The 16,498-nt window shown below is 46.1% G+C and overlaps 1 protein-coding gene across 1 annotated transcript; it reads right to left on the bottom strand.

Annotated features, from left to right (window-relative positions):
• Window positions 1-2,052: 2,052 nt before the first annotated feature.
• On the bottom strand, window positions 2,053-4,760 carry LOC123096477 (proactivator polypeptide-like 1). Its single transcript, XM_044518221.1, has 6 exons — window positions 4,526-4,760; window positions 4,034-4,139; window positions 3,132-3,358; window positions 2,760-2,957; window positions 2,615-2,674; window positions 2,053-2,486 (listed from the first exon to the last, which is right to left on the bottom strand). Exons 2-6 carry the CDS (start codon window positions 4,113-4,115, stop codon window positions 2,328-2,330), a joined length of 726 nt encoding a protein of 241 aa, XP_044374156.1. The 5' UTR covers window positions 4,116-4,139; window positions 4,526-4,760; the 3' UTR covers window positions 2,053-2,327.
• Window positions 4,761-16,498: the final 11,738 nt, after the last annotated feature.

Genomic DNA, 16,498 nt, shown 5'->3' with positions numbered 1-16,498 from the left:
TTTTTAACTACAGTGCTACATCAGCAATTGTCTATACTAACGTATTGGGTAATATCATAAGTTAATGTCATAGTATCATAGATTTGTATTTTGGATTATCTTATTTACTGTCATGCAAAACATATATAGTATAAGAGCATCGTTAGTAGATCCCGTAAATAGACCACCTGTATACAGGACCCTCTAAAACAAATTTACGGTACCGCGAGGCATCAGGCAGAACAGATCCCGTAAACTCATGCCGTAAAAGTTTTCCTTTTCTTTTTCTCCTCACGCTTCTTCTTCCTCGAGATGCACGCATGGACGAACTCTTACTCCAACCGACCAGAACGGCGCCGCTCCGGCCCGCTGCCTACTCCGACGACGCTCCGGTGATGCTCCGGCGACTCTCTAATGACGCTCTGGCTTGCCGCGTGCTCCGGCGATGATCCGGCCGGCCGCCGGCGAGCTCCTCCGCCTGCTCGCTGCTCGCGCGTGGCGTCGCAGGCCCGTGCTCCAGCGTTGGCCGGTTTTACATGATCATGAAAAAACGGCTCAAATCCTCCATATTCGGTACGGTTTTTTATGCCCTAAATCTGTAGGTTTGACCGTTCTTACGGGATCTACTAGAGATGCTCTAATACTCCCTCCATGCAATAATGTAAGACGTTTTTTGACACTATACTCAATCCTCTTTTTTTTATTTTATCCTATGCACATTATCAAAATTACCTAGTTGACATGCACAATAACACTATGTGTGATACTCCAATTACGGACACCCTTATACCAAAACGTCCGTGGTGGTACAGGGTAAGCATGATTTGATTAGAAGTCACTCTACCCATCTCTCTTCCCTCACATTGCACGGTTGCTTGTGCTTGCGGTCAAGATATTATTGGATTTTATTTGGTTGCACTTTACCTACTCCCTCCATGTCTATATATAAGGCCATTTCATATTTTTATCTCTAACTTTGATTATTGAATTTTCCAAAACAATGAGTTATATGCAACAAAAAGTATGTCATTGAATGCACATTTTAAAGAACCTTTTGATGATATATAATCCATATTTTGTTGACCAAAATTATAAGTTCAAATTTGACTCGAAAAACAAAAAATGGCCTTGTTTTCAAAGATGAAGGAACTACAACATTTTGTTCTATTTATCTTATGTGCTTGAAATTTTATATTCTTTTCGTGGAGTCCTTCACTTAAGAAAGAGTTCAATGACATAAAAGAATGTATCCTCGCATGGTATTTGTTGCATGAAGACAATTCTGGAAATCATGTTCCCGTCATGCATTTATTAACATGTTTTTTTATGTAGAATATGAATGTTTGCAATAGAGTGCTTTTTTATTTTGGGTTTTTATCATTTATGCCACTAGTTATGTCCCACTACTCAGTTTTGCCATTAGAAGTTACGACTACTCAAAAATGCCATCGTTCTGTGAGATGCTCGCTAGAAAATGCCATTAGATATCTAAAAAATGCCATTGCTCTATCAGATTTTTGCTCAAAAATGCCATTAGACATCGTTATTGTCAGGTCAAACTCGTTGACCATGTTATATGGTAAAAATACCCCGACCCACATGTCAGTTATCTCTATCTCACAATGATAAGTGTGGGCCCCACTTGTCAAAAGTAAGCAAGCGAATAATTTTACAAGAAAATAAAAATGTTGTTGGGGTCAAGTGGGGCCAACACTTTATTGTAGTGAGATAGCGGCAGAGCTAACATGTTGATTCATAGGTATTTATGTCATTATAACATGGCAAATAAGATTTGAGCTGACAGTAATAATGTCCAGTGGCATTTTTGAGCAATTGAAATTCCTAGTGGCAAAACTAAGTAGTGCAACACAACTAGTGGCATAAATGATAAAAACCCTTCGTTGGCCAATCCATTGGCAAGCAAAACCTCAACCAAAAATTTGGCAACTAACTCTTTGGTAGGGGCAATCCATTTGTTAGCATGTTCAACGGCAAAGGGGACAAGAAAATCTACCTCTTCACCGACCGAAATCTGATAGTCAGAACAAGGCATATGACGAGACTAGAGCCCCATAGCAGACAGACTGAAACTCGATTTAGTATCTACAGTTGTTCAAATGTCATTACAAATTAAACATTGACGAAGTAATAAGTACAACACGGCTTCAAGTTGACATAATAAACTGCTCGTCATGCCGCTCCCTTTATAATACAAAGCATCCACAGAATGCAGGAGCAGCAGCACAAGGCAAAAGCCAGACGAATTTTTGGACACCTATGTACAACAAGGAAGAACTAGTGCATAATGTTCGTCTGGGTTTACGCAGCCTGGTGTGGCCTTTCTACCTTTATGCATCGCGCAACAAACCCTCCTCGGAGAATGGCCCGACCATCGTCTTTTTGCCAGCATCGCACGCTTGGACGATGGTACATATATCGTTCTTCTCGAGGAACTTCTCTCCGTTCACCAGGATGAGAGGGATGTATTGCAGGACCAATCGTTTGCACTGTCGAACAAGAAAATTATCAGCCTGTGCATCCTTTGCGTGCTATATATTGAACATTAACCGAAGAAGCTGAGATGTCTCCTTTGCGCATTATTTTGTTTTTAAAAGATGAGCCGGATATAGCTTACTTGCTGTTCATGACCTTCGATCTTCTTGCACTCCTTGAGGAGAATTTGAATTATCTCAAACTACAGATATCATATGGAAATTATTAAAGGCGGACACAAGGTAAAGGTGAAGACACCGACGATGCAAGTGAGATAAAGGAAATACCTCAGCATCAGGATCCTTCAGTTTGGACAAAACTTCATCCATGAGGTGGTGGCAAAACACACATGTGCTCTCACTTCTCACACCAGACAGAAGAGCATTGTCCCTGCAGAGGCCATTTCGTTTGCAGAACTCTTCTGGCTTGATCTCAGCGATCTTGGCAAATAAGAGAGTTGCATAGGAGTCCACAAACTCAACACACTGCAGAGACAGAATGTCCATGCTTAGAAAAATCTATAAACTATTTCTGTTTAGGGTATCTTTTTATCAAGAAAATATAATCACTATGCATGTACTATCTTTTTATCAATCTTTCTACAGTACCTAAAACTCGGTATGTACCGAATTACAGACCAAAGCGTTCAAAATTACTACCTTCTTTTCCAAAGAGAATGTCTGAGAACAAGCTTCATGAAGGACCTCCATCATCTTATCTTGTGATTGTTTCTGACTAAGATAGCTAAGAGCTTCATCTGTAAACTTCTCACAAGCTGGGCATAGTGGGCTGCCCCTCTCAACACGCACGGGAATTTTGCTCAAAGTTAGTTGATCGTTGATGATTTGACCAGGGCCTCGAGCCTCCTCCTGGATATCAAGAAAAACTGGGAACAAACAAATCAGATGTTACTGGCCAGAACAATTGCGGACACAAGGAGGAATATCTCCATAAACCTGAATCTTCTAACACCGAAGATGATATGCACTATCATGTATTCTTGTGTGTATCAACATATACTAGAAGTTGACGATGTTAACAATGGCATAGACCATCCAAATTCTATCCTTATACAACCATGCATGATTTATATATGTGGATTGCCTAGCCCTTTCCATCAGTTCGGACTTTTGGTTGCGTTGGCTAGTGCATGAAGCTTAACTTGGTATCAGGGCCTAAGGTCTTGAGTTCAAGTCCTGGCTTTCGCAGTTTATCCAAAAAATTGCTGTTGCCCCTTCTATGTCAACATATAGCCCTCTTGAGCCATACCTCTGAGTCTATCCACGTGTTGACTTTCCGCGTCACACGTGAGAGGGTGTTGAAGTGTATATGTGGATTGACTAGCCCTTTTCATAACTGATATCATGGAAGCAATTGGACGATATGACAACTTCAATTTCGACACCAATACTACGAACTCGCATAAGAAGATTTCACAACAGGTGTATCCTTAATTCCAGTTCTAATTCCAACCCCAAGCCACTGATCTCGATTTAGAGATGAATGAACAACATAACTACCATCATATGGGATTGGAAAGGGGCTGTTGTGTGAGATATACCAGTGCTCCGGCCTTGTGCGCTTCCGAGGCTGACGAGCAGCAAGAGGAGTAGACAGAAGGGCAATCTCAGTCCTAAGCCCATCGCGCGACAGGTTCCCACGTTGACCTGCAAAAAATAGGAATCATCACATATGGAATTAGCAAATCCATCAATCAGTTTTGATCAGAAAGCCGCAGGAAAACGAAAGGGGTGAATTAGTCTCATGAACAGCAGCTGAGCCTGTAATATCTCCGTTCCAATTTCAGAAAATTTCACATATAACAAAGCCAACGACGCAAAGAACCACGAAACCGACCGGTAAAGCCGATCGAATCGACCGGGCCAGGTCAACAGAATCATCAACAGGAGGAGGGAGCGGATCGATCGGGGAAGGCGCGATGACACCGAACGAATCGGAAAGCTCGAGCAAGGGGGTGGGGGGACGCCGCGATCCGAAATCCGAGGCTCACGGGGAGAAACGAAATTGGAAGCGAGCTGAGAATCAGACCTACCCTGCGGTTGGGGAATCGAGTCGAGCAGGCAGCCGCCGGGAGGAGCAGGTGGTGGTGCGTCGGGGTCGTCCTGATCTTTTTTCTGTTTTGTGTATCGTGTATAGCGTGCTCGCGATTATAGAAGTCTGGTGATGGGGCTAAATAGGGCGTGGGTGGGGGTGGGTGATTGATCTCGCTTCGCCTTCGGAGTTGGGTTAGCGTGGAGGTTTTGGATCCGTGGAGGGAAGAAGTTGAGACGGTTAAGCAAGAGTAACTGCTTGTTATTATTATTGCAAGTACTACTATCATTACTATGCGTATGAGTATACTAATACAAATGCCCGTGCGTTGCTTCGGGCGATAAAAGGGGCACAACATGCTTTATGTATCATGTTATGCTATTTTTTAAATTATTAACATTCTTTAATTTCCCAAAAAATTGCTTCAAAAATTGCAAACATTTTTTGGATATGACAAACATTTTGAAAAAACTTACAAACATTTTTTGATTTCACACACATTTTATTAAAAATTTATCATCTTTTAAAATTTTTGGAACTTTTTTAAAGTACAAAATTATTTAAAGGAGAACAAAACAGAAACGAAAAAGAAAAATAAGAAAACAAAATTTAAAAGCAGACTGCTGGCACATGGCCCAAACAGGCGCGCTGTATCTTCTCCCAGTGCACAGAGCACAGTATTATAGATGGTTCATACTGCATTGGCTGGCCCAGACGCCTGTGTGAAATAATTTTTTTTGTCATTTATAGGTGGCATACACCTCTAGAGCGGGCATGGCAGAGCCGCAAATAGGCTGCAGCCTTGCCAGGGGCGGCATAGGAATGCGCCGACAACCACGAATAGTAATAGAAACACTCGAGCCTCACTCACTGCTCAACTCCCCTCACTCTGTAACAGAAAAATCACACCTGCAATGGCTGCAACATAAGTACGTCAACATCAGTCCAACACCGAATCAATCTACCTCCATTGGCTCTCTCGCGGCCCTATTTCACCACTGCAGCAGCCAACTCCACATATAGCGACCCGATCCCAATGGACCGTAGTCTCTGTGCTTAAGTGTCATCCCTGGATCGGTATTGCTGACACACACAGTACTCGAGGATTTATAACAGAGTTCAATCACACACTTATTACATCGAGTGTCTCATCAAGAGTACTTATTACAATAATATGGCTGAAGGCCATCTAAATAAGATAACTGCGGAAGCTTCGAAGATAAATGAGTCCATCCAACTCCATGGCAAAACTGAGTGCATGACAACGACCTATCGCATCTTACTCTTCGTCTGAAAATTCTACAACATGATACGTTGCAGCCGTGTAGGTTAGCACATGGAATATGCTGGCAAGATCACACTATAGAGCAATGAAGAAATAATAGCTATCACTACATGCATATTTGGCTGGTGGAGGCTCTAAGTTTAACATTTGCATAAAAGCTAATTTTTCCCTACAACAAAGGAATGTATTTTATTTAACTACCAAGTTTATGCCATTATTGAGAAGGTACCCCCAACTCAATCCCAAAATTAACAAGTATAATTAATAGTAACCCAACAAATTAATTAGGCAAAGTGATGAGATCAACCAATAATTCAAATACCAGATACTCAAAATGTCCATAACCGGGGACACGACTAATCATGATTAGTTTGTACACTCTGCAGAGGTTTGCACACTTTTCCCCGCAAGACTCGATCTCCTCCGTTGAATTTCTCGCACTGCATGATGTTTGAGAAACGGATGATCGAGACACAGTCTTTCTGTTGGGGATATGACTATCAGGTATGACCCGCCCAGGAGGGGCCGGGTCATCCCTATGGCGGTTCATCTCAATGAAGCCCAAGAGCATAATAACAATGGCGGTTCATAGATAGGCTTAGTAGAAGGCCCAAACCTGAAGGCGGCTTAAGGCCCACGGATATAAACCGCCATGTATATGTAGACTTGTATCGTAAGGCATGTAAGATAAGTCACCGAGCCGGACACGTTATATGAGCCGGCCGGGACTCTGTAGGCCGCAGGGCGTCGACCCGTGTATATAAGGGGACGACCCGGTGGCGGCTTAGGACAAGAAACAACAGATCGAGAGCCAGGCTAAGCGTATTCGCTCCCTGGTCATCGAAACCCTAGCAATACCACCTCAAACTGGATTAGGCCTTTACCTTCACCGCAAGGGGCCGAACCAGTATAAACTCCTCGTGTCCTTTGTCCTGATTAACCCATTTAAGCTAATCTCGTTGCGATGGCTCCATGACTAAGTCCTCACACTAGGAAATCTGTTGTGACAATTCCACGACAGTTGGAGCCCACCATGGGGCTATCGCACGATGGTTTCAAGTTCTTAGAGGGCAACTTCGAAGGGATCAAGGGGTACGTCGTGGGCCGGATGACCAAGAGTCGTCGTGGCAAGCTCTACATCGATGATGCAGGCTGGGGCCCCGAGGCCGGCTCAATTGAGTACGGGTACCGAGTACCCTTTGGCGGAATTCACGTTTTCATCGGCAAGATCGGCGAGCCGGGCCCTGAGCCGGACATCTGCACCGACATCGTCGAGACGGCTCAGCGTGCAATACCCGCCCGAGCTCAGCCCGCCATGAAGCGTACCTTCGTGGGGTTCATCCATGGAGCGGAATCTGAGGATAGATCGGTATCTGGCGGTGAGATAGTCGTCTACTCTGATGGCGAGTCATCCACTGGAGAAACCGGGTCGTTATACCAACTGCAGGACGGCCGGCTTGGGGGCTATTCCGATGGCGACAGTATTTCGGACCCATGTGAGCCGCCAAACAGGGTTGCGATCTTCATGGCCGGTACGCAGCCCGTACAACACTCGTCGACTGCAGCAGCGATGGTTTCCGGGTCAGCAACGGCAACGGCTGCCGGGGCGGGAGGCCCTGTGCGCCTGCCGGCTCAGGTCTTAACTGACTTGCTGGATAAGCTGACAGCATTGTTGACCGCAGTGGTTAACCCGGCAGATCAGGATCAGCATAATGCGGCGGTTGCAAAGTTGCGTGATGAGATAGCACATGCCAAGGAGGAGCTGAACGCAGAAAGCACTAGGATGGCCGAGGAGCGGGCTGCTTTGGATGCTCAGGCACGACGGATTCAGTCAGAGTCCTTCCGGCTCATGCTGGATCAGAACGCTTCAAACGACGTGATGAGGAGGAGGCATCAGACTCGTCTGCCCCCGGTTTACGAGGCAAGAAATCTCTTTAACACTCCAGGAGCAGGAACCAGTAACCCGCCAGTGGTAAATCGGGTTGAAGCGCCTGAGACGGGTACGCCGGTTCAGCCGCGCACGGCAGACCCGCCTCGTCAGAACAATAACCCGCCGCAGCACGTGCCGACGCCACCGGGTCATTACTCTAACCCTTTGGATAACATGATCGCTGTGGCGTCACGGTTGGCAGCTCTCCCAGTTGAAGGCGAGTCTCCGACGACGGTTGAAACACGGAGGGCTAGAGAGCTCCTTCAGATAGCTTTGGTTCAGCAGCAGGCTTATTCTTACAGCCGTGACAGGATTCATTCAACCCCTCGCCCAAGCCGGAGTTATGGCAGGCATATTGAGGAACCGTCCGTGTCAAGCAATGGACGGAACCGTAACCCGCCCCGTGGAGATAACCCGGCGGGTGGTGGGGTTAATGCCCAGAACGTCATGGATCAAGGAAGAGCGCGTCGGGAGGCCGAGCTGGCGGCTCAGTATACGGCTCATCGGCATTCCCCGGTTCGTCCGACAGCCTCAGTGGAGACATGTGTGACTTTTAGAACTTTGGGTGTGCCGTGTTTGGCTCCGGCTCTACGTAACGTACGGTTGCCCAAGGATTTCAAAGGTCCCCGTAAGGTGCCCAACTACATTGCCGACTTACCCCCTGAAGCATGGGTTGAGAGTTATGAGATGGCGATGGAACTGCTGGATGTTGATGATGCTGCCTGTGCTAAATACTTCGCCATGATGCTGGAAGGGACGGCTCGTACTTGGTTGAAGGGGTTGCCAGCCAACTCCATTGGATCATGGGCCGAGTTAAAAGCCCGGTTTATCCAGAATTTTAAGGATACGTGCAAGCAGCCCATGTCAATTGTGGATTTAGCCTCCCGTGCCAAGAAGAGGGTGAGTCAACAACCCATTGGGTGCGCTGGGTTTCAACAATCCTGCACTCGTCGGATCGCATCAATGCCGATTCAGCAGTCTTAATGTTGGAAAACAATTGTCGGTTCATACCCTTGAAGCAGAAGTTAGGACGGCTCAAACGTCACTGCAATGACATGGGGACACTCATGGCGGCTCTGGTTAAGTATGCTGACTCTGATGGTACCAAGGACCCCGAGTCTGATGATGAAAAGTCGGGAAAGGGAAAGAAGAGCAGCAACACCAGAGGACAGCAGCATAACCCGGTGAATCAGGGAGGCAACGGTAAGCGCAAGGCTGATAATAGCTTGGACTTTGTGGCTAACACCAGTATGCAGAATAATGGCCAGCGTCGTAAGGGTAAACCGCCCCCACGGACTGGAGGATCAGGCATTAATCTTGAGTAACTGCTGAATCAGCTCTGCCCAAGGCATGGTACGCGAGAAAGACCATCTGGTCATCTCTGGAAGGATTGCTTCATTATGAAGGAGTACAAAAATTCCGATCTTTTTCAAGACAATCACGGGTCGGGTGGCGGCTCAGGATCCGGCTCTCATGGACCGGGTTACGGCGGCGGCGGCTCTAACTCTGGATTCCAAGGAAATCAAGGCAATCACGGCAACCGGGGTGGTTACAATCAGTAGAGTAATCAGGGGAGTCAATAGCAGCAACAGTCTGGTTATCAGAGCAACCCGAAGCAGTTGAATAGTGGACAATATCACGTCTTCACCACTAGCTTATGTAAGCGTGACCAGAAGCTTCATAAGAGGGCTGTCAATGCTGTTGAGCCGGCGGTTCCCCATTACTTACGCTGGTCTGAGCAGCCCATTGTGTGGAGCCGAGAAGATCACCCGCCCCGGATTGACAATCCGGGTCACTTGGCTTTAGTGGTCGCACCCCAGGTCGGAGGATATAAGTTTACCAAGGTACTCATGGACGGAGGGAGCATCATCAATATCCTTTATTATGAAACTTTCTGCCGCATGGGGTTGACTGATAAAAACCTTAAGCCATCAAACACTGTTTTTCATGGCGTGGTGCCTGGTAAGTCGGCCTATCCGGTTGGTAAGATAGCTCTGGAAGTGGCTTTTGGCGATGATCATGACTCTAGATCGGAGACACTGACCTTTGAGGTGGTCAAGATCCACAGCCCATATCATGCTCTGTTTGGACGGCCTGCTTACGCCAAGTTCATGGCACGGCCTTGTTATGTGTACCTGCAGCTCAAGATGCCGGGTTACAAGGGAACCATCACGGTGCATGGAAGCCGGAAGATAGCCTTGGAATGTGAGGAAGGTGATGCTGCTTATGCTGAGTCTGTTTGTGCAGCCGAGGAGTTGAAGTTTTATAAAGAGAATGTTGACCCGGCGGACATGACATCTTTGAAGAAGCCAACTACAGAGCAGGATCCTTCACTCAAATTTAAGTCGGCAGATGACACTAAAATGGTTGATTTTGTTCCTGGTGACTCATCAAAGTAGTTCGGTATCAGTGCCAATCTGGATCCGAAATAGGAAAGCGCGCTCATCGAGTTCATCCGTGAGAACCGGGACATCTTTGCATGGAAGCCTTCAGACATGCCGGGTGTAGCGAGGGAACTCGCTAAGCACACTCTTAATGTTGACCCAAAATTTAAGCCGGTCAAGCAGTTTCTTTGCCGATTTAATGAGGAGAGACGGAAGGCCATTGGAGAGGAAGTGGCCCGGCTCTTGGCAGCCGGGTTTATCGTCGAAGTTTTCCATCCTGAATGGTTAGCTAACCCAGTGCTGGTACTCAAGAAGAATGGCACTTGGCGGATGTGTGTGGATTACACGGACTTGAACAAGGCTTGTCCGGCTGATCCGTTTGCTCTCCCTCGTATTGATCAAATCATTGATGCTACGGCGGGTTGCGAGCGTTTGAGTTTTTTGGATGCTTATTCTGGTTATCATCAGATCAAGATGGCAGTTAAGGACCAGGAGAAGACAGCTTTCATTACTCCGTTTGGAGCCTTCTGATATGTGTCTATGCCTTTTGGGCTCAAGAGTGCCCATGCGACTTATCAGCGGTGTGTGCAAAATTGCCTTCACAATCAAATTGGGCGCAATGTTCATGCTTATGTCGATGACATTGTGGTGAAGTCAAGAAAGAAGGAGACCCTGATTGATGATTTGAAGGATACGTTTGACAATCTCCGGGTCTATAAGATGATGCTTAATCTGGCTAAATGTGTCTTTGGTGTGCCCGCAGGCAAGCTCTTGGGTTTCTTGGTTTCTAACAGAGGCATTGAAGCTAACCTGGAGAAATTAAAACCATTACCTCATTGGCTAAGCCGGCGTGTGTTAATGATGTTCAGCGCCTGGCGGGTCGTATTGCGGCTCTGAGCTGGTTCATAAGCCGGCTGGGTGAGAAGGCTATCCCCCTCTATCAAATGATGAAGAAGACAGGTCATTTTGTTTGGAGTGATGCTGCTAACCAAGCATTTGAGGATTTGAAGAAACAATTGGCTGAGCCGCCCATGCTTGCTGCCCCTGTTGATAAGGAGCCTCTGTTGTTATATGTGGCTGCTAATAGCTGGGCCATCAGTGTGGCCATCGTGGTGGAAAGGAAGGAGGCAGGCAAGGAATATCCGGTTCAACGGCCGGTTTATTATATCAGTGAGGTGCTTATTGAGTCCAAGCAGGGATACCCACATTGGCAGAAACTTGTGTATGGGGTTTTCATGGCAAGCCGGAATCTTAAGCAATATTTTCAGGGTCATCCCATCACTGTGGTTAGCTCTGCTCCTTTGGGGGATATTATCCAAAACAGGGAAGCAACTGGCCGGGTTGCTAAGTGGGCCATTGAGCTTGGACCTCACGGGTTAAAATATGTGCCTCGTTCGGCTATCAAGTCCCAAGCACTTGTGGATTTCATCAATGATTGGACAGAGTTGCAGGCACGAGAGGAAAAGCCGGATAACACATATTGGACTATTCACTTTGATGGATCTAGACAGCTGGAGGGCTTGGGGGCTGGAGTTGTCTTGACTTCCCCACGAGGTGATAAATTTTCTTATGTCCTCCGGTTAATGTTCCCTTGTACTAACAATGCAGCTGAGTATGAGGCCCTGCTCCATGGTCTTCGGATGGCTAAGGAGATGAATTTAAGCCGGGTGAGATGCTTTGGCGATTCAGATTTGGTGGCCTAACAGGTTTCTGGTACTTGGGATTCCAAGGATCCGCTCATGGCGGCTTATCATCCAGAGGTCGATGCCATTGCAGGTCATTTCAAAGGTTACCAAGTTGAACATATTGATCAAAGAAAGAATGAGGCGGCTGATAACCTAAGCCGGCTGGGCTCTCAGCGTAAGCCGGTGCCACCGAATACGTTCCTGGATGTTCTGCTCAACCCTTCGGTCAAGTTGCCTACGGAGGAGGACCTTGCTATTCCTGACCCGGAGGAACAATTGGTGGCGGCTCTTCATGCTATTCTCGATTGGACAGTTCCATATTTGGCTTACATGACCCGGGGTGAGTTACCTGAGGATGAGACCTTGGCCAGGCAGATAACCTGACGGTCTAAGTCAATGACAATTGTCAATGGGGAGCTGCACCATTGCAGTGTTACATGGGCATTTTAGCGTTGCGTTTCTCCTGAAGAAGGCTGTGAGATTCTGCGTGAGATCCACAAAGGAGATTGTTGTCATCATGCCGGCTCTAAATATCTGGTAGCCAAGGCTTTTTGTCACGGTTTCTATTGGCTGACGGCTCATGCTGATGCTAAGGACTTGGTCAGAAAATGTGACGGTTGTCAGAAGTTTTCACGTCGAGCTCATGTTCCGGCTCAGGAGCTGAGGATGATTCCAATCACTTGGTCGTTTGCAACTTAGGGGCTTGATATGGTTGGGCCTTTCAAGAGGTCCAAGGATAAGAAGACCCACCTCTTGGTGGCGGTTGATAAGTTCACTAAGTGGGTCGAGGCAGAGCCAGTCAGTAAGTGTGATGCAGCCACGGCGGTTCAATTCATGAAGAAGGTGATCTTCCGCTTTGGCTTTCCACACAACATTATAACAGATAATGGCACTAATCTCTCCAAGGGTGCTATGAAAGAATTTTGTCAAAGTGAGCATATCCGGCTTGATGTATCATCAGGGGCTCACCCCCAATCCAATGGTCAAGCTGAGAGAGCCAATTAAGAGATCCTAGGGGGCATCAAGCCCCGGCTTATGGTTCCCTTACAAAGGACGCCGGGTTGTTGGGTGGAGGAGTTACCTTCAGTGTTATGGAGCATTAATACCACCCCAACAGGTCTACGGGTTATACACCTTTCTTCATGGTCTACAGAGCAGAGGCGGTTCTCCCTAGTGACATCCGTCACGACTCACCTCGTGTGGCGGCTTATGTTGAAGCTGACAATGAAAAAGCAACGTCGGGAAGCACTTGACCTGTTAGATGAGGAGCGTGACATCGCAGCGGATCGTTTGGCGATTTACCAGCAAGATCTGCGCCGTTACCACAGCCGCCGGGTTAAAACCAGAACTTTCCAAGAAGGCGATCTAGTGCTCCGGCTCATCCAGGATCAGACTGATATGCACAAGTTATCCCCACCTTGGGAAGGACCCGTTGTGGTCAGCAAGAATCTGAACAACAGTTCATACTACCTTATCGATGTTCGAGAGCACAAAGACTCACGTAAGTCAGAGGAGAAGACCCACCGGCCCTGGAATATTGCTCATCTTCGGCCTTAATACACCTAAGCCACCGGCTCTTCTAATGTACATATTTTGACAATGTATATATTATGATCAATATAATAAAGCCGGCATCCCTGTTAAAGCAGGGCCTCTGTCGTTTTCTCTTAAAGAATGAGTTTTTGGTCACTTGGGGGCTTCTGCTTTATAGAGCAAATTTATAATTACCCTTTGATCCGGCTTATAGGCCACACACACAAAAAAACTTGGGGGCTTGCTACCCAGGTTAGAGGGACCAAAGAGAGTTTGTTGCAAAAGCACAACTCAAACATAGGTGCCCATTGAGCATAGCTCAGAAATATTGCTTGGGGGCTCTTTTGTTCTAAAGAACAAGAGTTGCTATAACTCTTGTGATAGGCTTAAAAGCCAGGCTTGGAAGCCAGGTGTATTCACCTAAAACCCCGGGTTATCCTGCCTTTTTAAGTAAGCCACTCCACCCAGGTATTCCTGGAATGACCCGCCGAACGTTTGACAAGTCAATCTTATGCAGACCCTAAAATGACGATTGGTTATGTGAGGTCCATCTTATAAGGTTTGTAAAACGGTTTAACTCAGTGGCCTGTGCAGCCCATGAAAGCACTCGATTTTCGGCCTGGCAGCCCATGAAAAGCCTCGTTTTTCGTTTGTTTTTTATTCGATAAATCTTTTGAGGTTTATTTGATGAGGCTTATAATGCTTTATGATTCACTGGTGTTTACTAACCCGGCCTGGCTTTTGATTATAAGTTGCCAATATGAGATATGATAATATCCAGAGTTTATTAACCCGACCTGGATTTGTTCATAAACCAGCAATCTATGATAGTCGCCAGTGCTCGAATTTTGGATTATCACCCTTTTTACACTGGCTTGGTCCACCAACAGTGTGGTCAAATATCATAGGTATGACATATTTTGTTATAATTGAACCAGTCCTGGTTATAAACTATTTTAGTTTCCAGTGATTATGCATTGGGCATTATGACCCGTCCTACGGTAAACCGTGGGACACTTGTGATCTGTTTTGCATACAGGAACAGACTTAACAAGCTGATATTATAAGCATTAGTGGAACAACAGTTTCATGCAAAGCAGAACACGCACGATGCCGCGGTAGACTCAAAGTTTTGCTATCCTATTACATGCCTCCATGGGCCAAATGAGATCAAAGTGTTTTTCAACAGATCAAGTGTTTAGAACCGCTCGGCGGTTCAATCTTCTTGGCCTTGCCGCTCGGAGTCTTCTGCATAATCCTTTGCCGGCTCTTCGTCTTCTTCCGCTGTCTAAAAAGTTGGTGATGACCAATCGATGCCAGATAAAGCTTCAAATTCAGCCTCATCGTCTATAAGCTCAGACGGATCGACTTCAGGAGCAAAGGTGTGCTTACGGATTGGCGGGATTAAGTCCATCACTTTGTAAGCCGGGTTGGCATCTTCTTATTCTCCTGGTTATAAGCCGGATGGTACTTGGAGAGGTCCGAATCATTGGCAATCAGAGTGGCCATTGGACGTATTTCCTTTACGCAGGCTGAGAAGTCTTTCTGATTGAAAGGTGTACCATCTTCTTTCAAGCTTGGGTAACCAGTGGCTACCTCAGACGGGTCAAGCTCTGGTACCCATGCCTTGGCCCGGCTCAAAGCCGTCACGACGCCGGCTCTTGCAGATGACCGCTTTATCTCATCAAATCTCACAGGCAGCACAGAGAGTTTCTTCAACACATCTATCAACATAGTTGGTGCTTGACCTGTTGGCGAAATGGCGGCTAATGCCCATTGAGTCCCGGTGTATAGCTGCTCGACAAATGTATAGACAGCTTTAAGCTTCACAAGCATGTCTTGATTGAGGTTGTTGCTCCTGGGACCTGGATATATCGCAGAATGATTAAATGGCAGGTTATATGATCAAAATAATGATTCATTTTTTATGCTTGACAAGGCGGCTCACCAAAGATAGCTGAAACCATCTGAGTTACACGGTGTTTTTAACCGGTGAGCTCAGTGGTCACCTCTTGAAGCGCTGTTTCTGCCTTCTCAGCACATTGGGTTAAAGCCGTCTTTTCATCCGCCCAAGTCTTTTTCTCTGTCTCAAAGCTGGTCTTCAGTTTTTCCGACTTAGCCACGCTAAACTGGAATTTTGACTCAGCCTTCTGGGTCTCAGTTTCCTGAGTCGCCAGCCGGGTCTTGGCATCATTCAATTGGGACTCCATTTCAGCAGTGGCAGCCTGTATAAAGTATGGAGTTATCAACATTTATATTAAGAATACAAGTCCCAAGTCTTTTGCCAGCAACAACACTTGAGACTTGGGGGCTAATGTCTATGGAAGCATTTTTTCAAGACAACGGCTCTTATGAATAAAGTCCCAAGTACTTTGCAAGCAAGACTACTTGGCACTTGGGGGCTAATGCATATCGTTTGTATCTTTTTTATCATGAGCCGGAAAGTGCTGTAAACAGTCCCAACCGACTCATGGGGGCTATGCATTCAAGCTCTTTTTTCTTATACAAAGACAAATAAGACCGGTCATTCCTGCGGATTAAACCGGCCCTTGGGGGCTACGGATGCAAAACTCAAGCTTGGGCAAACATCCGGTTTAAATTTAAACCGGACAAGGAGGGATTCTAGGACAGAAGTTTATGGATTTTTTCTAAAGTCTACAACCTATTCAATCTTATCATAGCCAGTAGACTTGGGGGTTGGCAGGATATGTATATAAATTACTTAAAGCTGGAAATCATACCTCATATTTTTGGTGCATCTGTTTCACCATATCAATTTCAAGGTCACGGCTGGAGTGGACCTGGATGAGGTAGCCGGAGAGGATCTCATTGATGTTCAGTTGTGCATAGTGGGAGATGTCAAACTTCAGTTTCCGCCTCTCAATAACCTCTTGCTTGGCAGTATGTTTGGCCAAAGCTATTGGATTTCCCGGTTCAACAAAGCCGGTGCCAGTAATTTGAAGGAAATATGCCCTAGAGGCAATAATAAAGTTATTATTTATTTCCTTATATCATGATAAATGTTTATTATTCATGCTAGAATTGTATTAACCGGAAACATAATACTTGTGTGAATACATAGACAAACGGAGTGTCACTAGTATGCCTCTACTTGACTAGCTCGTTGATCAAAGATGGTTATGTTTCCTAGCCATAG

The sequence above is a fragment of the Triticum aestivum genome, chromosome 4D (assembly GCF_018294505.1).
Source record: "Triticum aestivum cultivar Chinese Spring chromosome 4D, IWGSC CS RefSeq v2.1, whole genome shotgun sequence".
NCBI classification, from domain to species: Eukaryota; Viridiplantae; Streptophyta; class Magnoliopsida; order Poales; family Poaceae; genus Triticum; species Triticum aestivum.
This window is presented reverse-complemented; position numbering and strand designations above follow the sequence as displayed.